General features: G+C 34.2%; 1 protein-coding gene across 1 annotated transcript; it reads left to right on the top strand.

Annotated features, from left to right (window-relative positions):
* Positions 1-21,038: 21,038 nt before the first annotated feature.
* LOC116111631 lies at positions 21,039-22,143 on the top strand. The gene has a single exon (XM_031397789.1). The coding sequence runs from the start codon at positions 21,199-21,201 to the stop codon at positions 21,907-21,909; it is 711 nt and encodes a 236-aa protein (XP_031253649.1). The 5' UTR covers positions 21,039-21,198; the 3' UTR covers positions 21,910-22,143.
* Positions 22,144-26,162: the final 4,019 nt, after the last annotated feature.

Raw genomic sequence — 26,162 nt, 5'->3', positions numbered from 1 at the left:
CACACACACAAAAAACCCTCTTATACATGTATATGCCTCTTTGTTAATCCTTGACACGTTGAGTTGTAAAAAAACGTACATCATAAAGGTAAGGTCAAATAACATGTTAATGCCCTAGTATCGTGAAAATTATTTTCACCCTCATTTTCAATTATATCTACATTCCTGGGTCAAATAACATGTTAATGCCCTATGTACCGTGAAAATTACTTTCCCCCTCATTTTCTCCCGCATAGGTCTTGGTCGGGAGGTTGGGGAGAGAGTTTTTGTGGTGATGGACTGTGTTGTTGACGCCGGAAATAGGCTCTATTTGGCCTGGGTTATCGACCCTAGCGGTGTAATTTGGGGTATTTTTGCAAGATTTCAAACCCGTAGGGAGTTACGATAATTTTCAGGGGTGTTTTTGTTAGATTTCAAGCATTTTTACATGCTAACCTAACCGGTTTGACTCACCAGTCAAACCGATTCAACCCGGGACCCGACCACTTTGTCAGGTTTCATCCTGGACCGAGTTTTAAAACCTTACTCTGGACTAGGACCCCGTTGGGCCCAAACAAAGTTACCGAAGTTTTAAACCCTAATTTAAGTTTAAATTATTAAGTGTTTTTAAATATCTTTTTTGATGATGAAAATAAAGTAACTAATTAGTATCAAAGTATTAAATAATACGTAGTATCATATTTAAGTTTATTTTCTTTTGTTAAAAAAAAAAAAAAAAAAATAGGAATATATTACTTGCTCTCCAATGTTAGCTTTTTGATAATGTAGTGGATAAGTGGAATGTTCAATGAAGAACTGAAATTTATGAGCTTTTTTTCTTAAATTTATATTTAAATTTAAATTTTTTTTAGGATTATTCTTGCTTAATTGAGAGATAATGTCATAATTTTACTTATGTTCGAGAATCAAAAGATTTTGGATTGATAGCCATTTATTCTTTTGATAATGAATAATAAGATCAATTTCGCTATTTTAATAGCCAAATTTGGTTAAACTACAATTTTTTTGGGTACTTCTAGGTATAGCTAATGACATGGCCTGTCCCAACCCTCCCGATCCCATGGGTGTCGAACTGGTCGTCACAGCCACAAAATTAAACTTAAGTACTATGGTTAGCGATAAGAAGGGTCGAATCCACAGGGAGCAAAGACTAATGACCTAATCTATATTTGAGTTAACGAAAGGGAAACTGGCAAATTGATTGATTAAACTAAACAAACTAAATGCAAATAATAAAAGCTTGAAATTAAAACTAGTTAAGACTTTATAATAAAAACGTTGCCGCTATGGTTTTGATTTAACTCGAGACCAACTCTCACAATTCTCCTCCACACTCTACAATTTCCTAAACCTATAAGGCTAGACAAATCAATAAAAATATCTCCTGGCAATCTAGGTATAATCTATCCTGTCTCTCCGTCATCTTAGTTACAAATTGATTGGTTAAAGACTATTATCGACTAACCGAAAAATGCTAAACCCTTAAACACCACTAGTTGGTACAATGCTAACAAGTACAACCTATCAACTTGTATCATCCAATCAACCAATTACACAACAAATGCATTCTTAGTAGAAATGGTATTGAACGCTAATACAACTTGATTGCAATCAGTACCAAAGCAATTTAAATCCATAATCAACATTCAATAATCTCAAACCGACATTCAATTATGCAAAAAGTTGTATATCAACAAATATTCTCAATGGACATTATCAATTCAGCATGTTGAGCATCAGAATAATACTAAAGCATCGTAAACAAATTGAAACAAAAACAAATATAATATGAATACAAGAAACTTAACCAAATGTCCAACATTTGGGCTCATCCAACTAGTTGAGAACTGCAGAGAAGATCCATGAGTGTTTTATTAATATTTAAAAAGGACGGCAATCTAGTAATCTATATAACATACCCACCAATTAATTCATCCCAATCAAACATATCAATATAACATACCCACCAATTTATTCTAACCTAACCAAACATATTTTCTTAAATATTCCTAATAATCTCCAAGGTAATCTATTTTTCCATTAATATAACATTCCCTGAACCAAACGGACCCTATAAGTAAACGTAGGAATATAATGTAATTATCGTATTTAATAACTATAATATAGGTGAGATAGAATAATTTAAGAGAGGACATAAATTTTATTGATTAATGGTATGGATGATGTGGTATTTCGCTGTATACATACTCCGTTTGGTAAGTTTTTTAGAATAACATTTTTGAAAAATAGTATAGGATTCTAAGAAGTTTTTTGTACATTTCTTAATAGCACTTTCTGAAATATTTAGATTATTTTTAACCCCTTAGGTTTGTTAATTTAACTAAACACCCTCCACAATAAAAAGTTTATAAATTGACAAAAACATCCTTACCCACCCACATATTGCTAGTAGTCGGTCACCACTGCTGAAAAGTGGCTAGAATCTACCGAAATGGTGCACAACCGGTTTGATCTGGCCGGTCATGAGTCGATATAGCCTTTTTCGGCTAGATCCAAAGTGGATCTAGTTGGAAACGGCCAGACCTATAGCCACAAATCTGGCCGTTGATAGTCGGATCTGCTCATCATTGACAGCCAAATGATAGCCAAGGTATCTAGCCGTTAACGACAACCAAACGATGGCCAAGAAATGACCGTCATTAACGGCTAGATCTGGTCGTTAACAGCCAAATCTTTGGCCGTAGATTTGACTATTTTTTACTAGATCTATGGTAAATCTGACCCGAAATGGACAAATTGACGTACGACCGGCTAGATCCAACCCGTGTTATGGCGATGGCAGTGGCGGTGGTGGTTGCTGGTAGGTGATAGTGGCTTGGGTGGGTGATAGTGTTTTTGTTAATTGGATTTTGAAGATAATTGAGAATATTAAAACAAATGTGTATTTGGATATAACTTAATAGGATAATATGATAGGATAGTAAAAAAATAGGGAAACAAACGGATGGCTAGATTTTGCCTAATTAAAAGCAGTATCATTTATTTTTAATTAATTGCCGGTTTCTAATGTAACTAATTAAGTGAGGTGAACTCCCATATCCAACAAATAAAGATTAAACTTTTAATAGGAATTAAACCCACAAAAATCTGTTTATTAATATAGTGACTACTAAATATAAGTCATAAGTTAGCAAAATCATCGAGCAAGGATTAAGGAGAAGATCCTCCACAACCTTAAAATTAATGACCGGGTTACAGAGATTGAATCAGTTACTAATTCAGCAAATACTGTATATATAATAGGAGAAAATTGGGCTTCTGTCCTGAAGCTAGCAAGAACTCTTTCTCTTTCTCTTTTGCCCAATTGATCAAGAACCTGCAAGAAAAACAAATGCAGCTTGACTGCTCTCTGGTACTTTGACTTCTTTGTCTAGAATGCATGTTAACTTGAGCTTTATTGTTAGTGAGGCTCAAATTGTCATTTGTCACCCTAATCGATTGATTGATGACGACAGTGGCAACAATATGTTCAAATTAACAAGTTAAGTAATCGTAATAAAATTAAACATCTGTCAAGATGAATGTAAATACGCTAAAGAATGTAAACGAAGTCAATAAGAAAAATTTTACCAGCAGGTCGAACCAGAGACAATATTATATAAAAGGATGTGTAAGTGAATCGCAGGGCAAATCTCCTTTGGCAGAATAGAAGTATGCCTGCAGAGCTATGGCATAGACATTCTGCTAAAGGAGACTTGCTCTGTAATTCCTTAACTTCACACCTAAAAGCCGCTTCAAAAACTCATGTTATTCCCAAGTCATTGCACAAATCCTAGAGCACTTTATATACTCTTTTATGCACTAGTATGCGTTATATATCCAATTTCTTTCCCGTCTCGTTTACTTAAAAAATTGGGATATGCTGAAGAAGGCTAGCATATGCCATGGTCAAACATGTAAATAATATTCCCTCTCTCTCTCAATCATGGAATCGTGGTCCCAATAAATTCCTCACTGTTTCCTCATCTCCCTCACATCTTCATTCATCCTTTACAGATTTATATTTTCTTCACAACTCATAAAAACAGACACTTAAATAAGCTTAGTATATACTAGTTACACGAAATTAATTCATGGTATTAGTGTGTGGTTCATTCATTCTCGTTTTATATGTTGCATTATTGAAAACTTTTAGGACATTAAAGCGTTACTCCGTATTAATTAATTTGTTAATTTGAATCATTAATTAACCAGATCAAAATGAATTTAAGAGAATAATCAATTGTATCATTTAAGCTAGCATATTGAAACAAATCTAGATCTTGTAATACAAAACCAAAAACACAAACCACAAATAGTAAAGAAAAAAAAAGAAATACATGCAATTTACCTTAATTTATCCAATTAACAGACTACGTCCTACTACATCATCTCTTTCGTTTACAATGAAAATAATTTGCTCTATGATTTGTTATCACCCTCGTACAAGAAAAAAATATATTTATATACTAGGTTTAAAAAAATTAAAACCTAATATTATAAGAATTTATATTCCAAAGCTCAAACTCAATACTGAATTAATAATTTAAAGAAATCCTTCAATAACTTTTCATGGAAAAAGCCCAAACCGCCTAAAGGCTTAAGGGCGTTATCCTTCGATCCTCGAATATGTTTGCGTGATTCATTATTATTGAAGTGGTCGACAACTCTACCACATATATAGTAAATAGACTTTATATGTAGTGCTGGCAAATGTCTGACATGTGCATGAGTACACGTAAAAACATGCAGAACAACAATATGAAAGCAACCCCTGACCCTTCCCCAAACGAAAAGAGGGAGTGAGAGAGGATAATGAGAACATGCTGTTGGATCTTCCTTCTTCAATGCGCTCTTTTGATTTTTTGCTTTTCTCCTTTTCCTTCTGATGGGTATCTAAATACTCTTATTATTGGGGCAAAAAGCAAAGCATTTATTTTTTATGCTCCCCTCTTTTTCAAGAAAATCTAGACTCCCCGCCACGTATATGTTGACCCTTCGAAGATTGAGGGGCCTCAAAAAGGAGAACCACAAATGGCAAATTAAACATGTTTAGCAGGTGACTAGAGACTAATAAACTAATTAAGGACTACTTTGTTTGCGTGAAAATTTGCCACATTATTGGAACACCAGATGGGATTAACTTGAGAAGACAATAATATAAAGGAAAAGGTATAATATCACTCTTATAGTCTTATAGATTTCATATTTTATTTGTCTCTTTCTTTCTGTCACATTACAGTATCAACTTAACCTTACATATGGGAGATAATTAGGTCAAGGATACATCGACTGTCTATTATATAATCTTTTCTTCTCCCAAAACTTAAAATAATGTTAAGTGAAAACCAATCATTATTAAACTTTTAAAATAAGAGGCTGAGGCTGAGACTATATATTTAAGTTGAAATAGTATAGTTTGATATTATTCCTTTGTACTTACAAGCTGTGATGGATGTACTTAGAATATGCTGATTGTATGGAAAATGCCAGAGTTTCTCGTGACCTATAAATTTTATCAAACCTTGAAACTGTTCATTGTGCAAAAACTTAAAGAGCATGAGTGTGCATTACTGGGCAATTCTTGCTTTGGCAGTTGGCAATTCGTACTGCACTTAGCCCAAGAGCACGATGAGTGAGCTCACTGCCAAAGAAGATTTGCCCCGCAATTCAGCTTTTGCAACCATCCATTCAGCTGCCAGTTACAATATTTTCACCAAAAAAGGTCTAGATTTGAGGTTTGTGATTTCATGCATTATAACACATAGTAGATAATTTCAAGTACTTATTTAAAGTATTATTGCATTTAACACTATGAGAAGTAGTTATATAGGATCCTCTCATATTAAGTTGTCATCTCACCTAAAAGTTTAAGTTAGTAGATGAGGGCTTAACATATATTAGATCAATAGGCTCCCTCACATCAAATTTGGATTTTTTTTTTTTTTCTTTATCTAATTTGTATGTGAAGATTCAAACTTAAGACATTTGACTCTGATACCATGTTAAGTTGTCACCTCACCTAAAAGTTTAAGTTAGTAGATAAGGGTTCAACATATATTAGACTAATATCTCATCACCTCTAATCATATAATGGCATGTGTAGCACATATTTATCAAATTTTATCTTTCAATCATTCATTACCATGATTCATGGATAAGTACTCATTATCATTCATCAATAACCATACTATCATAAGAGGTGGTTTTGAAAATTAACACTTTGTGTTTTTATTTAATTAAACGATCTCACCACGTCAACCAAGTAATTCCGTAAGACCTCATATAATTTTTTTTCACAAAAGCATATATGAGTATGAACATTGTAAGTGCATATAAGCACAAAAATCTAACATGAGAGGCAAAATGGAAGCCTCTGACCTTCTAAGATTAAAGATGTGAAGTGCTAGAAGAAATATATATCCAGCTTTTTATCATTTTATTATTATTTTTCTTTCCGGACATATTATTGTATGTTTCTCGAGAACTGGAAAGTCAATCTATTAAACCATGAGGTGTGGTCCATTTGGCAAGTGGACTCCAAGTAGAGCAAACTTTACCTATATTTGTTAAGAGTTTGAACGCCACCAGAAGTACCTTATGATCAGAGGTACTTTCCCGAGTCTTGATTGGGATTAGTCTCATGCTCAGACCCGAGGCTTTCACCAAAAAAAGAAGAAATTCTATCTATTAGTTATGGTTGCATTAGAGTAACTTGCTGGAAGAAGAATTATCTGATTTTTCAAAAATCTAAGGTTCAAAATCTGCTTTTATTATTATCTCCAACATTTTCAGACAGTATCTATATATAAACAGACCATTTCCTGATCAAAGCAAGAAATGTATAATATTAATATCTGATAACCAAGAGAGTAATGTATGAAATTAATATATTGCAAAATCCAAACCAGTTCCTGATTGCATGAATAAGCATTATATATAGTTTAGGCATCTATTTCCAGTCCAGTCAAATCAACTCAATAGAAACCGACATGTATTAATTCAGCTGCAGTAAGATCTCAGATTCAATTGATAGATATATAGTCAAGACGCAGTTAATATCAAAAGATATTGTGGATGTACAGTGATAAGCCTATAGCTAAATTAAATGAGCAAGGAATATAAAGGAGGCAGACCAGGCAAAAGCCCTACCTATTGATGTCTTCTTTAATTTCTTAATTAATTAGATAAAAAAAATTTACTATTTGGATAAACCCAGTAATTATATAAAGAATAAAAGAATTTTACAACCAAAGGGGAAATCCCCCAGAAGTCATAGCCTTGGACATGACCAAGAGACAAACCAAGACAAAACCAAGAGCGACAACAGGATAAACATCCTAGAAACGCATCAGAACAAGGTCAAGAGAACTGCTAAAAAAAGAACAAAAAGAAACTAAACATCCAGCAGCAACTATACACGACCAGCAAAATAACGCTCATGGAAACTGCCCAAAAATCAGCTGACCAAAAACTGCACACACTGCTGAGATGCAGCACCTGCTAAACAACAAAAAATAACAAAATCCCCGAAACACCATCAACCCAACCAGGGATGTAGCCCTAAATTTTGGTGAGTTCGTTCAAAATATTCAAGTTGATAAATTTTTAATAAATTTTGTATGATCAGTATGAATTTAAATGGGATCAAAATTATAAATATTATAAAATGTAGAACTTTTTTTTATTTATTTCAAAATTTGAATGGGTTCAATATTATAAATTTAAGTGTGATCAAAATTGTAAATACTATAAAATATAAATCTTTTTCTATTTGTTTCAAAGTTTGAGTGGGTTCAATCGAACCATATGTTATAATGCGGCTATTTCCTTAAGCCCGACTGCACCAACCACACTTTTGCAGCCTGCAGCAAACTCACACCACCAGCCCTGCAGACCACCTGGAGACAAAAGAGGTGGCTGCTAGAAGACCTAATCCCAAAGAACCTAACGACATCCGCAAATCAACCACCAGCACACAACGCAGAAACCAACACTGCATACCACCAGGAGAAGGACCTATACAGAGGTGGCCGCCGCGCAACCAGCAACAACCAACAGGCCAGCCGCACTACTGCCACCAGCTCCCAACCGAAAAATCACAGCCCTGCAAACCACCTGGAGAAAAGCTGCAAAAAGGTAACGGCTCAATAATCCTCCCCCCACTGCCAGTCTTGCCCAAGCTTGCTCCACCCACAACAGGCTGCACCAGACTTGAAGTACCCAAGGCACCAAACCAACAGGCCAGCCGCACAACTGCAACCAGCTCCCAACCAAAAACACAGCCCTGCAAACCACCTGGAGAAAAGCTGCAAAAAGGTACTGCTCAATAATCCTCCCCCAGCTGCCAGTCCTGCCCAAGCTTGCTCCGACCACAACAGACTGCACCGGCCCTGAAATACCAAAGGCAAGAACCCAGCAGAAGACAACAGCACTCTTGCAACCAACCATCACAACTTTCCTGCAGAAAGAGCACCAAACCACAAGCTGTAACAGGCGACAGGGCAGCAGCCCAAATAAACTAGCCATACCCAAAATCACCCTCACAAAGCCCATGAGGATACCCTCTATCCCAACCATCTGCACACGCAACATGCCACCCAAACTGCAAACAACAAGGTCATGTCACTCCAGCCAAGACATACTGTCAACAACTGGAACAAAAAACTGCATAATTAATGCAACCTGGCCAGAAAGCAACGCAAAACCCAGCTGACCCGAGCAACATTGTTACAGCAGTGCAGATTCACAAAGAAATAGATTGCAGACATCCAGATCCCATAAGATAAAACTCAAAGCCCGGGCATAGAACCCAACCGCAACACAAAAACTGCACATAGACTGCAGAATTCAAAAGGAAAAAACCACACCTACTAGACCACAAGATAGACATCACCTTAAGGTCCTAACACACTCCAAAGGAAGGTTCCATTGCTCAACCACTCTACGGGTTCTAGCATTATCTTTGAACTTAAGTCTACCCAATCTAAGCCTAACCACATCCATAACTTGCCGCTTCACATACTGAATGCTGCTGCAATTGCCGTTGGAAAGAAGCATATTCCTCTCTTGCCACGCACAATCCACAGCAGCCCCAATTAAAAGACGGCAAACGATAGCTCTAATGTTTTTTTCGTTAAAATTGTTTGCACACCATTAGACTATGTTATCCCAACCTGCCACATTAGTGCAAAATTTACCGTCAATCTGAACAGTCCTCCAAATTGTACGGGAAAAGGGGCATTCAAAGAAGAGGTGGTCATGGGAATCCATATCATTGCTGCACAGACACAAACCAATTCCTCCGATCTTCTCTGATCAAGTTTCTGATGCATAAATAGAAGGATGCATCTGATCTCTAATTAAAATGTCCTTTCCCTTGCTTAGTTCTTTTTTTAAGAGAACTTTTTTGGTACAAGGGCAATTTTATAAGTAGAAAGACAAGAAGCCAAATTAGAGGATGTAACGAATCTCACCTTTCAAATGGAAAAAAAATGAATCATATGAATACAGAATGCAAGCGAATTCCTAAAGTTCATTTAATATATTAATTAAGAACATCTCTGAGCTAGAAGGAGCTCTTAAGGAGAATTGTCCCACTAGGTTAAATCTGAGTAGTGGCGACACCAATTCCTTCCTTGTTAAAAAGAGATTAATTAATGAAAGGTGTTTAATTGCCAAGGGTGGAGGAAAGAAATACCAAAGAGGAGTCACGTATACGTTCCAGCCAAATGAAATTCCACTGTTTAAGCTATCTCAACATTAATAATAATCGCAAAAATTCTGCATCAAAGAAGGTTTGAACTCGATCCCAAAGGGATAGCAGAACTGCCCATGAAGTCACCTTCAAAATCCGAAAAGATTACATCAAATGCCGTAACCGTTGGTCCAAGATTACCTTTTGAGAGGTCATCTATCCATTGGTATAATGGTATTAACTTCGATCCAAGAGAAAACATGAGAGTACCATTCTACTTTAGAAATGTTTGGACCCTTGCCTAATGCCAAGGTGAGGTTGAGTACCAAGATTACAAAATTTAGTTGATTTGGAGTAGGAAAAAGTAAACCTGGGCAGAGAGGAGCAAGTTGCAAAATTGAGACTTGCATGAAGCCAAGTTCGTTCAAGAATCAAGAGTAAATATCACACTTTCAAATGGTCCGGGCGCATAACATATACAAGCAAAATATGATCCAATCTACAAGTATTGATTATTGATTTTGCAGAACGTCAATTAAAGTAGAAATTTTGAACTAGTGTAAGTAAAGGCAAGTAAAAGAATTATAAATTTAATTAAAGTAAACAATGAATATTATCATATTAATTTTTTATGATTTAGATTTGTATTAAACCTTAAATAGTAGGGTCATCATACAGATCGGAAAAATACACATAAACAAAACCACCAATTCGCCTGTTAGAATCTGATTAATGTATTCGATCGTTTATTACCCGGTTGGGCAAGAATATCAATATGCATGCATGAAACTCTAGCAATAATTAATTAAAAAGAATATATGCACAAAAGAAGCTTGAAGATCGACGATCATCTATTACTAATTTGACATTTTACTATACAGACTGAAAAAAAAAAAAGGATCAAATCTGCCCCTTAAACCAAAATCTGAATGGATAGTCAGTGATCTAAGTTGAAACATCATAAAAACCAACATTAGCTAGTTAGTCGAAGCTTAATTGTTCTCAGGATCTTCTTGTGTTTCGTTGCTGGTGAAGTAAAGTGCATGCATAGCTTCAGCTTAATCATCTCATCCGAAAATGATGTTGTGGAGGGATAGTCTCTTTCGCTTTGAAAACTGCTTCTGATGAATTACATCTACCGTTGATCACATTCATAAATAAGCCTAACCAAAGGAAACGACATAGGTCATATGTATGTTCATTAGGATGATCACTAGATCAACTTTTACATAGAATCTATTTCAATAATTAACAAACAGAACTATTATATATGCATATCATATAATTAAATACATCTGTATGCTGCTTGAATAATTAAACTTCAACCATTATTATAGCCAAAGTATACATACCGAACAATTCAAAATTAGCTATCCTCCATTATGCTCAGCCGTATCTGTTTGACTTCATAGATTTGAAATTCTGAAGTACAAACCACTTCATATCGGTCAATCGTCACTCCTGCTTCTGTAGCGATATTATCATCACTTACCTATAAAAATATAAAACAAAGAACTATTATCACGGGATAAATAATGAATGCATTATTTTTAAAGTTTATAATCATGACTAATTAGAACAGTAAATAGAACGAGGCATGGAACAACTGTGAGAGTGAAATGGCAGGGCAATTCTCCTTTGGCAAACAGAAGTATATATGCACTCCCTTTCAGTGCATGATCTCTCTTTGCCAAAGGAGGATTGCACTGTTATTCCTTCACCACATAATTAATCTTTCTTTCTTGTAAAAAAAACCTGAATGCCTGAGTCTTCACAGTGATCCGATAGCCTTTTTATACCATATAATCCGCACCTAACTTGGATATGCCAAAATAAAGGCAATAGGATATGCCGGTACAATTCCAGTAGATGTTCTTTCTTTCTCCTTCATGGTTTAATGGTCCCAAAACATCATCATATCCATCCTCTAAAGATCAAATGCCTATCAACATCTTCATTTATGCTGCGAAAATGAAGATCTTTTTGGTGGTTGCAAAGATATTTTGTCTACATATAGAGCAGCAGAATTTTCCAGTTCATTCTTCATTGAAAGATTACGCAAGCTGTCAAAACCCTAATCTCTAGCTCACTTTACCGTATTGGATTATTATAATCACGAGGGATTGAGCCGTTGACAATTGGTTGCAATTTCATATGGCAATTAATTAACTGTATTAAAAATTCACAAACTTGGCTTTCAGCTCGGGCCAGTTTTTCCAAAAGGGACTATTATTAATTAGTTGAGTTGACGCATTATTTAGGGAAAAATGAAAATACATATTTTTTTTATCATATAAAAGTTTTAACTTTGGGGTACAAAGTAGGGCCCTTAATTTTTTATATAAAGATACATTTATAACCAATCTTAATTAGCATTTTTGTACATATGTCAACACCAAACTGATTTGGAAGCAATCACTTTTAAAGATGTCCCGATCCTAGAATAAAGAATAAGTGTATGGGCCAAAAATTGAACTAGACTTTGTCAGGCCCAATAACAAAATAATCACTTCATACGGCCCAGTGTTATAGCCCAACTCCGATTGAACCCACGCTTAAATCTATCATGTGAAAAGATCATCCAACAAGATGGCCAATTCTGTAAGAAGGACCGCTCTATGGGCTGGTCCATTCTTTGAGTTGGTCTATACCACAAGGTAACCCACTCTATGAATTGGGCTACTCTACGATTAAGGTCACCTTACGAATTGAGTCAACCTACACTTTGAGTCACTCCACGAGTTGGGCCTTTCTACAGGTGAAGCTAAACTAGGTAGGCTCCAACTCTTTAATTTACATTCATTCCACAATAGGATTTTAGTCATATACAAATCCTAGTTCATCCAAGACTCTAAATCTTACGTGAACTAGTACTCCTACTCGTACATGGATTAGCACTATGAGTTTCATGTTTACTCCAACTTCTATTATGGAAATACATAGTTCTACAAGGATTCAAGCTTCTTTGGCTCACTATATAAACAGATGTCAACCCCCTTATTATTCATTCAATCACAACCCTCTCGCTAGCTTACTAAGTTTTTTGTAAGTATTTTGTTAAATTATTAATTCAGTGTGGTAACACTAATATCTAAGGTCATGACATCTGTAACGCCCCACTTGAGGTACGTTGTTATTGTTTCCTCTTTCACTCTTATTTGAGTTGGTCTTGTTGATTTTGTTTGATTGAATGTTATGTTGAATGTTGCCCTGAATTTTTGGTTGAAAATAGAAGAATTTGAGTGTACCAAGCTTCGCCGGGGCGAAGAAGAATCTTCGCCGCGGCGAAGATGGGTTGAAACCAAGGGTGAAACTCTCTGGACAGTTTCGCCGCGGCGACAAAGGTTTCTTCGCCGCGGCGACAGGCCGATTAAAATGTTGAGTGAGTTTTAGACATTTCTTCCCCAAGGGCTATTTGACCATTCTACCCCTAATTAGCAGGAAAAGTGGAGAGTGAATTGTAAGGATTTTTCATAGAGAATATGTTGATATGGGGGTGAGTTTGTAATGAATCAAAGGATATGGATGGAATTTCCATAGAAGAATAAGGGCAAAATGGGAATGAGTGTGTTTATACTTCTTTAAAAGGAATTAGAATCAAAGAAACCCCTCATTTCTCTTCTTCTCAAACGCAACTCTTCATTCTACTCCTCTCAACTTCTCTTTTCTTTTGATCAAGGATTTCCAAGGGATTTTGAAGTGATTTGGGGTATAGAAAACAACCTAAGGCTTCCTAAGGTAAGGATTTCTCCTTAAGTTGTGTGATTTGTAGATTTTAGTTCATTTTGGTTTTTGAGGGTTTTCATTCTTTTGGTTAAGAGTAGAGAGAATAGTCAAGAAAACCAAGTGGAAAGAAGATTTGGTGAAGTCTCTCCATAGCAAGTAAGTAAAACCCAACCCAAGTTGAGATTTATGAAATTTCTTGATTAGGGTTTTGATAGACTTGATGTATGTATGTGATATACATGTAATATGGCATGTATGAAGGATTAAATAGAGATTTCTATGCTTTGTGAATGTTATTACCTTGCAAATATGAGAAATGGGTTGTTGGATTGGCAAGGTAGTTGAGATGGATTTGAAGGGGTGTTATGGAACCCTTTTTGGAAGTGTGTTGTTTGACAGGTTATTATGGCTTTGTGAAGGGGTTTTTCCCCATTTTGGATGGTTAGGAAAAGTTTTAGATTCATGGCTATGATAGAGTTTTATAGTGCACATGAGTTGTTTGATGAAATGCCTAATAGAGGTTTGAGTGTGAGTAATGAACCTTAATTCTTGCAACATTGCATGTTGGCATTTCACAAGTGCATTAGTAGAGATGAATCATCCATGTGCATTGCTATATGCATTGACAAGTGACCTAAGAAAGAGTAGGAAACTTTGTGTATAGAAATACCCTATGAGTAGAGAGCTTAGTGGGTAAAATTACTCTAAGGGTAGAGAGCATTGAAAAATGCTACAATAGAATGAGTTAGAAGAGTAGTATAGTTGGGATGATGCTTTGTGATCATCACCCGACCGTTATGGGAATCGGATTGATGCTTTGTGATCATCATCCGAATAGCCTTGGAGAGATGGGTCGATGCTTAGTGATCGTCACCCAATGAGTAATAGGAATGGGTAGATGCTTTGTGACCACTACCCGATTAGTTAAGAGATATGTAGGTTGATGCTTTGTGATCATCATCCAACGGCTAGTAGAAGCGGGTTGATGCTTTGTGATCATCACCCGATAGTGACTAGAGACGGGTAAATGCTTGGTGATCATTACCCAAAATTCATGAGGAACGGGTAGGTGCTAGGTGATCTCCACCCGATAGTTAGGAGGAACCGAGTTGGTGCTTTGTGATCCTCACTCGGTAGTCACTAAGAAAGGGTTGGTACTGTGTGAATTCCACCCGATAGCCATAGAGAGTGAGATGGTGCTGTGTGAACGCCATCCGGCCGTACCTCCGGTAAGATGAGGCCATGATGTTATTAGAAACAGAAATAGAAACAGAATTAGAAAAGGAAAGAATTAAGAGTCACACACGGGGACAGACAGTTAGAGAGTTTTACTTACTGAGCATTATTTGTGCTCACCCCGTTATTTTCCTTTGTGGATGCAGGTTCTAGGTGTTGATGCGGTTGGAGGGGCGTCGGCGCGCGAGGAGCAATAGCTACACTGTTCCCCTATTTTGTCTTTTAAAATGCACTTTTGTAAACAGTAACCTTTGTGTATAAAAGACATGTGAATTGTAATGAAAAGAAACATTTTGGGCCCAATTTTCCATTGTTAATTGCATGCATTGTACTAGTTTTCAGTAGGTGTTACAACATCGTCTTACCTCTGCACAATCATTTCTGTTTAAATTTCCAGTGTAACGACTCTCTGTCGAAGTAACCACTTTCAATTAAGTTTGTTTTCCATTATATCGTGTAGACATTTCAAAGTCTGAGTGGTCACATGCATCTGGCAGATATTTTGCATAACACGTATTGCATTTTGTTATTCCGTGAACTGTTTTTATTCTCTTTTGAGATATTTTTTATGGTCCATGACACTTGTCATTTATTCATGTAATGTGCTAGAAAGTTTGTTTACAATTGTCAGTGGTCCCAAGAGAATTGGAATAAACTTTTTCATAAAGGTAAAACCATAAAGCATCTTGTTGGCCACCTATCCCCTTGTATTGGCTAGATATTTTCTATATAATCTTCTCTCCAATGCAATTTCATTTTAAGCCTAATAATTCCTTTGAAAGTACTCTGCATATTCTAAAAGGTTTCTTTTGTTTTACCTCAAGTTTCATATGCTTAGGTAGGCTTACAAATACCTTCATCAAATACTTTGCTTTTGCCCTCGCTTCTACATTGGTTACGTAGCTGCGACTTGAAGCATTTTCGAGCTGCTTCAACTGGAGTGCGTCTTCGGTGATTGATCCTTCAGAGGTCTTCAAGGCTGACCAGGTGGTCTCGTGAATGTGAAGCTTGCTGTGGTAGTTTGAAGTTGAACCAAATGGTGGAGTTTGAAGTGTTGCAAAACAGAGAGTGTTCTTGCAACTGAAGCTTAACTTTGGCTTTGTAATTAAACTGTAAATGTTTACCACAGTGGATTGGCTTCATCTGGACTTGGTTCCATGGATGTAGGCATTTTGCCAAACCATGTAAAATCCTCTTGTGTGCTTTATTTTGTTTTATGAATGACTGATTTGTAATGGTGATGAATGAACACTAAAATCAATTTAGCAACTCATTCTACTTAGGATTAATCAACTTGATAAGTGATTAAAACTTTTATTTTTGTTCCCAAGAACCACCACTTTTCCCCGCAATAGAGTCTTGTTCTGACTAATCTATTCCAATAATCGTCGTAGAGGTGAGTTCCAACCACTCTACGCAGCCCTAGCCAAACACTTCCCGTAAATGTGCATGTATATGAAAACTATGTGTACAATGTAATTAAGAAAAATCTAGAATATTACAAGCCTAGTTATAGTAATGCGCATATTGCTAGATCTTACAAAATAAGGACACAAGAATGAATACTAAGGCCACAATTGAAGATAAGGAGGACCAATAATGGATGGCGAACACAGAGAATATTGGTAGATCGATCTTCAGAAATGTTGCGTTTACCCTTCACTATTTTGTCCAATTTTTGTACTGGGTATATCCGATGTTCAATAGAATTAAAAGTGATCCACATAAATTCGATGCCTTTCTTTCAACTTTCAACTACGTATTGACAGCTTCCACATAAAGTGATCCACATAATGAATCTAAAATAGTAGGTAAGATTTAAATTCCTTCATAAAGTAAGTAGATCGAATACATTGTGCTGCATGCGTGCAGAAGCTCTATATACGCATATAAATGATACAATTTTAAGGTTTTATATGAGGAACTGCCTCATGACTCGTTCATTTAAAATTTAGAGAAAAATCTAAATTTTGAGGTTTGATCTAAGCAAGCATGATATACGATTCATGTCTGATGCATGCCCCTTATATACCTTCATCCAAGATGAATTAAACAGTAACTTTTGTGAGCACAATCCAAATCTTGACCAAATTGTTTCTACCTATTTAGAGTCATCCACATTATTTATTAAATTATCGCACTTCATATTGCATGTTTAAACGATTTGATGGCATATCCTTTGAAATATATATTATCAAAATCGTGCATAACTAGTCTTTTAGGGAATTAAAATATAAAAAACACTTAACTCCTTGTAATATAACGCATGATGCGTTACTTAATTATCTTTTCCGCGAGGGGAAAAAAATTAATGTTGGGAAAACCTAGTACAGATATAAGTGGCTGAAGGTGTGCGAATAAAAGAAAGGACCACTGACCTTGTGCTATTTCCAAAGAGAAAGGAACAGAGGATGTGCTTGGAATATGCTGTTTGCATGGCAAATACCAGACTTTTCTGGTCGCCTATATACTCATATGGACATGACAACTGTTCATCAACACAGTGAGTTGAGTGCATATAAATCATAGCAATAAAAAAATATTTGTTATATTCGATGGAAGAAGTGTGTATGGATGCATTACTGGGCAAGTACTCCTTTGGCAGTTGGCTTCTCCTACTCCACTGCCCCGCCCGTGATTAAATTCACGAAGCAGGCTGACATATGCTCACTGCCAAAGGAGATTTGCCCGGCAATTCTTCTCTGCAGGTGCAATTAATTAATATCTAGTGATTCAGGCACCTGCCAACCAAAGGTAACGTATGATATGATTGTGCCTTGGCATATACTGTATATATATACATACATAAAATGTTTATATATACACTCTTAGTTATTTCTCTTTTTTTAACAATTGAAATTACATTATTTATTATGTTATCTTTGTCTTTAATAGATGTTTTCATTGCTTTAACTTTTAACTACACGATACTCGTTTGTTTTGCAGCGGCCACTTGAGGAAATGGTTTAAATTGTTGTCATATCAGTACTGATTTTTAACAGCACAAAAATATGAGTAATAGACCACCAAAACAAGAAACTGAAAAAAGCTTATGCCGTAAGTTTTATTAGACAAAAGTTGTGATGAAAAAAAGTAAATAATAAAATAGGAGTATCAAGTCAGTTTTGACCTTCTCTTAGAGTATTCCGTCGTATATGGTACATTCCTTCTTTCTTATACATATTTAAAATTCCCAAAAATAATAATAATAATAGGAATATCAAGTCAACCTTACAATAACTTAATTATGTCATATATATTATTTTCTCAGTCATGATATTTTGATAGCCAACATCAAGTAATTAGTAGTTTTTAAAATAAATAAATATATAATGAATTTATTAAAATTTGTTAAATTACTCATGTGATACCTCATTATACCAAAAAAAAACTCTCTCCATGTAGAATATATATCGGTCCATTTGTGATCACTTATATATTTAAAAACATAATACTATTATGGGAGTTCTATCTAATTAAATCTTGACTAATTGAATAGTAAGCATGCGATTTTTTTTTTGTATTAATAAATATTTTGTATTGATGTACCTGAAATCATATTCACATGTACACATCATTAATTAATTTTATATTAAGAGTTTAGACGGGCATAGTCTATGACACATGCATTTACGTACTTCTCAATTTAATTTCCATGCATATACTTTATCATTAGTGTCCTTAATAATCTATTATCATGAACAAAAAATAATAGTATCAGTCCAAAAAGTTATATCCAACAAGAGTAATAAAATATGATGCCAGACTTTTGCATATATAGTGGATTTACACTTGCCGTCTTTCTCTAATTAAATAATCAGAAGATCATATAGGAGCCTTATAAATACTATAAAATGCAAGCTTAAAGGGTTAGCCTGATGATCAAGAAGATTTGCTCTCTTTATTGATTAGCTCTTTGTGTTTGAATCACTTTGAGACCGTCTATTATGTTTATAGCTTACTTTAGAACATTAGATTTATAGGGTATTCAATAAACCTTAAGAATTAATTGAGTTAAAGTGTGCATAAACTAATTTAAACACTCTGGTCATTAAAAAATATATATATATATTATAAAATGCATGGCTAACAAAAGAACAAACTCTTACCCACACACTTTTACGAAAGAACAGAAAAATTATATACATATATCCATATCCGTAGTGAGTTGTTGTGGCGATAAATCTGAAGTCTGAACTCAATAATCGAGACCAAATGATATGATTTTGGTAGTATCCAAATGATTGGATTTTTTTAATTTATTTATTTGGCCACGTTTTACATATTGTTCATATTCAATTTTCTCCCGATAATTTATTATAAAAACAACCTAAAAACTTTGTTGTTTACATTACACATGATCCACGCCCATGGCCCAATTAAAACGTGGGCCCACGAAGAAACAAAGTTGTGGAGTGTGGCTTTCCGGAGAGTAAAAGACTTCCCTTTTCGGCCAATAAGGATGAAGGAAACTGGTTATTAAAAAACTAGCCTCTTCCCACGTGTGGTAAGTTAGGTTGACGCGTGGAAGTGCACTCAGTTGGAAGCCTAATAACATTGACCTCAAACATAATGAAAGCATAATTATAAAGCGAGCAAACGACATGTTCCCACCTAAGGTTTACCGAAATCAAAGGTTCAGACCCTTGTTTTGATTTATTCCAAATACGCACCCTTAATCTAACTCCGTTTCTTTTATTTTAAAAGGTTAAGGGTAAAAGTGTCAAAACTCATTTCTCTCAATTCACCACCGTTGACTGCTTTCCTTCTTCTTCTCCTCTTTTCTTTTTCCTTTTCCATTTCTTTTTCTTCTTCTCCTCTCTTCCAGATTCCTTCTCTTTTTCTTCTGCTCCTTTTTTCTTCTCTCTTTCTTCTTCTCCTTTTTTCTTCTCTCTTTCTTCTTCTCTTCTCTCCACCAGATTCTTCCTCTTCTTCTTTTTCTTCTCCTCTTTTTCTTCTCTCTTTTTTCTTCTATTCTCTCCACCAACTGCTTCCCCTCTACCACTGCCGGGGGAAAATGGAGGTTTTGGAGGTGGAAGGGTGGTGGTGTTTGTGGTGATGATGAGGACGGCCAACAAAGCCAAGATCGAGCCAAATGGGACTGAAATCGGGTGGTGGTGAGGGATTGCAATGGCGGTAGATGGGTGGAATGGTGGTGGGTGGTGGTGGTGACTTTGGGGTTTCGGGAGGGAGAGAGGAGCGTGGTTATGGCTATGGTTGTGGCTGTGGGAGGGAGAGAGAAGTGGCAGAAGAGAAGAAGGGGGAGAAGAAGAAGACAAAGATGGGAGGGTAGTGGGACCGAAATCGAGTGGTGGTAAGGGATTGCAATGGCGATAGATGGGTGGAATGGCGGTGGGTGGTGGTGGCGGTGACTTTGGGGTTTCGGGAGGGAGAGAGGAGTGTGGTTTGTGGCCTGTGTCGTGGCTGTGTGAGGGAGAGAGAAGCGGCAGAAAGAAAAGGAAGAGAAAAGAAGACAGATGGAGGGGTTTTTTGGTAATTTTTTTCATAAATCCAACAGTGACTACACTGTTATGTTTAAGGTACAATCTGGAATAAAGCAACCAGTTGGAAGCCTAATCACATTGACCTCAAACATAATGAAAGCATAATTATAAAGCATATTCACTCCTAATCAAACTTGGTCAAATTAAAAAAAAAAAAAAGCTGCCTAATTTGATTCTTGGGTATCAAGAAGAATACACGTAATTTACTGGGTCTTTCTGATAATTATTTAATTAATTGATAAACTCCTTTTGTTTTTTACCCGAGTAATAGGAAGAGCCGAAAAACTCAAAGAATGAATGATTAATAGAGGACATATCCCTTCCCTTAGAGAGTTGAACAAGTGTGAGACGTGAATGGGAAGGAAGAATGCATTATTGGGATATTGATTGTGGGCATGATTGATTGTTTATCCTTTAATGGATTGGGCACTCACTTTGTGCCCACCAAATGTCTGGCTTTTTCAGCATAGATTGTGCTTTGAGCTTTTATCATTTTCTAGAAAGGTTAAATGTCACCTAATCTAAGTACGTTATCATTAAGAAAGTTTACTCTTTTTCTAGATTCAAATCACTTTAAGGTCATTTATTATATTTATGATTTACATAAAACATTAAGTTTTTAAAGTGTTTAATGAGTTTCGAGGATTAATTGGACACTTTTTGGTTATAAAAGTAAAAAAAAATTAAAAAAAATTTGAGGATAGACAATAATCCATGGTTTTCCACACGCAATAATGTGATATTGCTTCAACTTAAAGCCACGTCCTACCCACACTTATGTCCCAATCACTTTACTTTCCTGTAAAAACAACTTACTCGGAAAATAAAAGTAAAACCAAGACCCATTTGGTTTATTTAAATCCAAAAATAGCACGTCAAGGAAAACGTGAATTGATTTTCGTGTAATATTTGTTCAAATTGAAGGGGTATCTTCTGATAAGTCAGTCTTATATATTAAGCCTAAAATTCTCAGGGTTCTTCTCATACACAAATTATAGATAGATTCTTCTTTTTCTTTTTAGCTAGCCGCCATTGATGGACTCTGAGAAAGTTATGGAGCTGTTTAATTCCTGCTGGTTTGAGATGAAAATCTTAGAAAGACCAACAAGATCATCAAGTTTTGAAGCTAACCCGGATCACCAAATCGAAGAAAATCCGTCAAAAGACTCAAAACCTAAAGATTTTTCACGCATCCCAACGATTCATAGAAGGTCCATGAGTGCTCAGTTGAGCTCGGATACAAGCTTCAATTCGTTTTCTCTTTCGCCAAACTCGGTTCTTTCCACACCGAAGCTTCAAACAATTATCTCAGGAAAAGAAATTGCAGAAGATGGAGAAGATCAACCAAAACAAGCTCATGTTTTCAAGAAAAAAGCTGCCAACCCTCGTAGAAAAAAGAAAATTAGTCAAAGTAAGAGCTTATCGGATTTGGAATTTCAAGAACTGAAAGGGCTTATGGATCTAGGTTTTGTTTTCACGGAAGAAGATAATAAAGATTCGCGACTGGTGGAGATTGTTCCCGGCTTACAAAGATTGAGAAAGATGGATGAAACAGTGGACACTATTGTTGATAAATCTCCTGTTTCGAGGCCTTATCTCTCTGAAGCTTGGGAATTTATGGATAGCGAGAGGAAAGAAAATAATCCATTGACGAACTGGAAAATTCCTGCTGTGAGTAATGAGATTGACATGAAAGATAATCTCAGATGGTGGGCTCATACTGTTGCAATATCTGCAGTTAGATAATGAACTTCCAATAATCCACGGTTCAAACTTTCATTTTTATTCATATTTCTCTTCTTCAAGATGATGCTTCTAGTCTTCTTGTTTTCATTTTTGAGCTGTAACAAATTGTACATTGTAAATAAAAGTAAATTTTAGTTTTTTTTTTTTTTTTTTTTTTCCACTTTAACTTTGAAGTTTCAAGCCTTCTTTGATTGCAGTTTACAGATCTCCTTAATCTAAAGTTTTGATGATAAATTAAAGGGAAAGGAAACATTAGAGACAACTTTTAATGGTATATTTCTGGAATATTGTTATTTATTCTGGAGATATCTGGATATCTTGGCCCAAATATGATATTAGTAAATGCTTAAGAAAAAACAATTTTAAACAGTATCGGCAACAAAAAACCATTAAAGAAGTCATCTTAACTAATTAATTTAAGAAATAGGCAAAATATTTATTCAAGTAACTATTTCAAATCATCCAATAATTTGATAAAGACTTTTAAATGTATTATTAGGAAGTTTTATATCCAAGTTTTTCTTCGTTTGTTAGCAGAGTAATCATAATTATAAGATTATGAAAGGTAAGTTGAAGTCGGCCTAAATTTATCCACACCACTGTCAACTGTCATAAAAGAAAATGTATAATATATATTTATTCAAGTAATTATTATAATTCATACGGACATTTTGTTTGCCTCACGTGTCAAAATATATGGTATGGTTTTAAATCCGAATATCCGATTGGATACCTTACTCTATAAAGTAAAAATAGAAACAGGTGGGCTATCTACTTCACATAATAACACTACAAAATTATGAATGATACGAATGCTGAAATGTCAGAGAAATGTGTTTGACCTCTGACCTTTCTAGTAACTGGCAGGCCGTATGAATTTATAATTCTTTAATAGGTGTAAAACAAAACCAAAAAAATTTATTAATGACAAATTATTAAGCTGATACAAATAACAATACTTTTAAATTAAATTATAATAAAATTTCTATTAACAAAATATTTAAATATTTATATAACTTTTATAGTAAAATATTATAATTTTTATTGTAATTTTATTTTTATGTTTAGACCCCTTCAAAAAATACATTAAAATACATATCTTTTATATTTATCTTTTTTTCCTAACTTTAATATTTTGATATGATCTATCTATAGGTAATCTAGATGGTTACAATAAATTAGGGATAGTATGGATAGGCATACGGTCTTAGGTTCGATTCTCTATTTGAACATCTGTAATTTAAGTGGAGGGTTGTGACGGTATATATATCTTTGTGTGTGTGTGTGAGAGAGAGAGAGAGAGAGAGAGAGAGAGAGAAACACAAAACAATTGATAGTAATTTAATTTGATAAACAAATTTTAGAAATGATATTTATTTTGTAAAATATATGAAAAGATATACAAAATGAAATTTTTTTCTTTGTACAATTAAATAATACCATACAATATGAATTAGGTAGCAAAAATTAACAATGGTTATAAAATTAGATAAAGGTTTTATTTTAATTAGGAAGAAAACTTGACTTATTAAAAGAAAAATACTTTTAAATATAAATGAACGTATCAAATTATTTATATAGTTGTTAATATATGTTCAAAGAAAACATTATTTATATATATATGATCTTATTAATTTTAATTCTCAAACTATCAAGGGTTTGTTTAAAGGACATATTTAGCCATAAAATAACATGACTTAACCTAATTGTCCTTAATAAAAAAATATTAAAGAAAAAAATAGTCGGAATGCATTGGATTATCATCATCTGGCATAGTTTAGCATGCTTTAATTAGACTGTCAAACTATACAGTTAAATGTTAGACTCGAGTCTAGCATAGTCTAGCACTATATATTAGTTAATATTTATTGTTTCATTAAAGTTATCATTAGTAAGTTATTGGATTTTATGTCTAGATTTGTACTAAAAAGGAAACCTACATATTTTAAGAAGCTATGATTATTGAGTTGATTATATATAATCAAGAGCAATATTATACTTACAACTAAGTCATACAAAGAGCCAAAAAAAAAAGGACATAGTAATCATTTTACATAAATTTTATACAAATTTTTGCTGTTTGTATGACTCAATTGTAAGCAAAACATTATCGTATATCCAAAAACTTTTAATTTATTAGAGATAATAAACAATTTATTATAACTATTAAAATAGAAGATTTAAATAAATATTGTGTATAAAAAACGAGTACTACTCCTCTTACAAAGTTTGTTTATGTTGTGCGATAAATCTTTAAAACATGGATTCACGTCATGTGTCATTTTTTTGGGTTAACTTTATTTATAAATTTGTCATTGTAATATGATATAAGCTTATTTTTTACTCAAATTAGGGATTTGATTTTGATTTATATTAGGTGTCATACTTGTGCACAGAGAAAACACGGAAAACAATACAAGAGTAGTAAACATAAGATTTGCGCTTAACATCCGAACTACTTTAAAAATATTTTTCTTGTGCTATTATTTGATTTCTTATTTGTCCATCGATCCAACATCGAAATCGCGGGTATTATACAAACTTCTACGTAGATTTTATTACGAATACTACTCACTTCTCCTTGGTATAAATCACAACATCAACAATCTAAAAAGTAAATCACATAAAATGATATGACATATCATCTATATACTAAACTTTGTATATACTACAGAGTAATATTATTCATAAAAATAATTATCTCTTAATATTGATATTTTGAACTATCGGGATGGTAAAAGAAAACCTTTTGTATATTATCGTTAAATTTAGAGTTAAGATCAAAACAATCCCTCAGCCGACAACTGAATTGACAGCATTAATTATGGGAAAAATATCTTAATTATTCAACACAGAATTTACTTTTACCTTACTTTAACAGTGATATATTTGCAAGATTAAGGGCTAAACATCAGAAATCAGCAGTATTCATGTGAACATGAAAAATAATATTAAATTAAACAATGACCAATCACTGGCATGCATATTCGGAAACGTAATTATCAGTGTGTGTAAACATACAAAGGTAAAAAAATAAAAAATAAAACAAAGATTAAAAAAAGACAAAAAGTGGTTCACATGTGAAAACAGTGTTTAGATAACAATAATAAACAATGAAATTAATCAAGTCATCGAAATAGACGTAATTTATATATATTTAATTTAGAGTTAACCTTTTCCCACCCACGGTCTGCCTCAATGACGTTCCCACTCAACAAGTTTCAAAATATCACTTTTTTACCTAAAGTTTATATTCTATTAATACTCAAAATACACTTCACTTTCTCAATAGGTATTTGGTGAGTTAACAGAAGCTAGGGTAGAAGGGATTTTGTAGAATGGAGGCCGATGGATCAAATGGTGGTGACCGATTAAGCATTCGTTATTGGAATCAATCGAAAATTAGCTAAGAATAAGAAATCATAGTTTTGCGTTGCCTAACAATCAGCGAGAGATTAAGTGTCGAGGTGAGAAGGGTTTTGTAGAAAAAAGACCAGAGGTTCAAACAGTGGTGACAAAAAGAATTGTTGTCACCGAAATCGGGTTTAAGTAGTAACATAATATTAACATTAGGTAAAAAGTGATATTTTGAAACTTGTTGGGTGGGAAAGTGTCATTAAGACAAACCTTGGGTGGAAGAAAGTCGTTTACTCCTTAATTTAAGCATACATTCAATCATAAGAAGACAGAAACCTATTAAACTATCAACTAACTTTACACCAAAAATACGTTGACCTCTATATGAAATTGAAATTAAAGGAGAATCACAAAAATATTTAAATGAATGAACAGAGATTGCCGACACAAATAAAAAGATATTTACAGTCATACTTAAGTTTAAATAAAGTTCAAACTCATATTTTATTAATTTTTATGTATTATTTTTTAGTGGCTAGCCGCTAGCTTTCCGTTCTAGATGGAAAAGGTGTTTTATTTTATGTACCTTTAATTAATCCTTCATTCTTATCTTAATCAATATTGCAATAATCTTTTGAACCCAAATGACATTCTGATCCGGGAAGACAAAATTAAATGAAAATTTTAAGAAATTTGTTATCTTAAATTAAGAGATAACCCTTACCCTTAATATGCTACTAGTTTCATAAATTATTTTTATTTTTTTATTATAATGTAAATACCACTGTTCTTTTTTATATTCTTATCTCTATTCCGATATATGTAAAATGTTTGAGATTTAATGCTTTATTTAATTTTTGAAAAAGTACATTGATACCTTGAATACTTGTTTGCAT

This window comes from Pistacia vera, unplaced genomic scaffold (assembly GCF_008641045.1).
Source record: "Pistacia vera cultivar Batoury unplaced genomic scaffold, PisVer_v2 Contig646, whole genome shotgun sequence".
Classification (NCBI taxonomy): Eukaryota; Viridiplantae; Streptophyta; class Magnoliopsida; order Sapindales; family Anacardiaceae; genus Pistacia; species Pistacia vera.
Note: the sequence above shows the minus strand (reverse complement) of the source record. Positions and strands in the feature narration are given on the sequence as shown.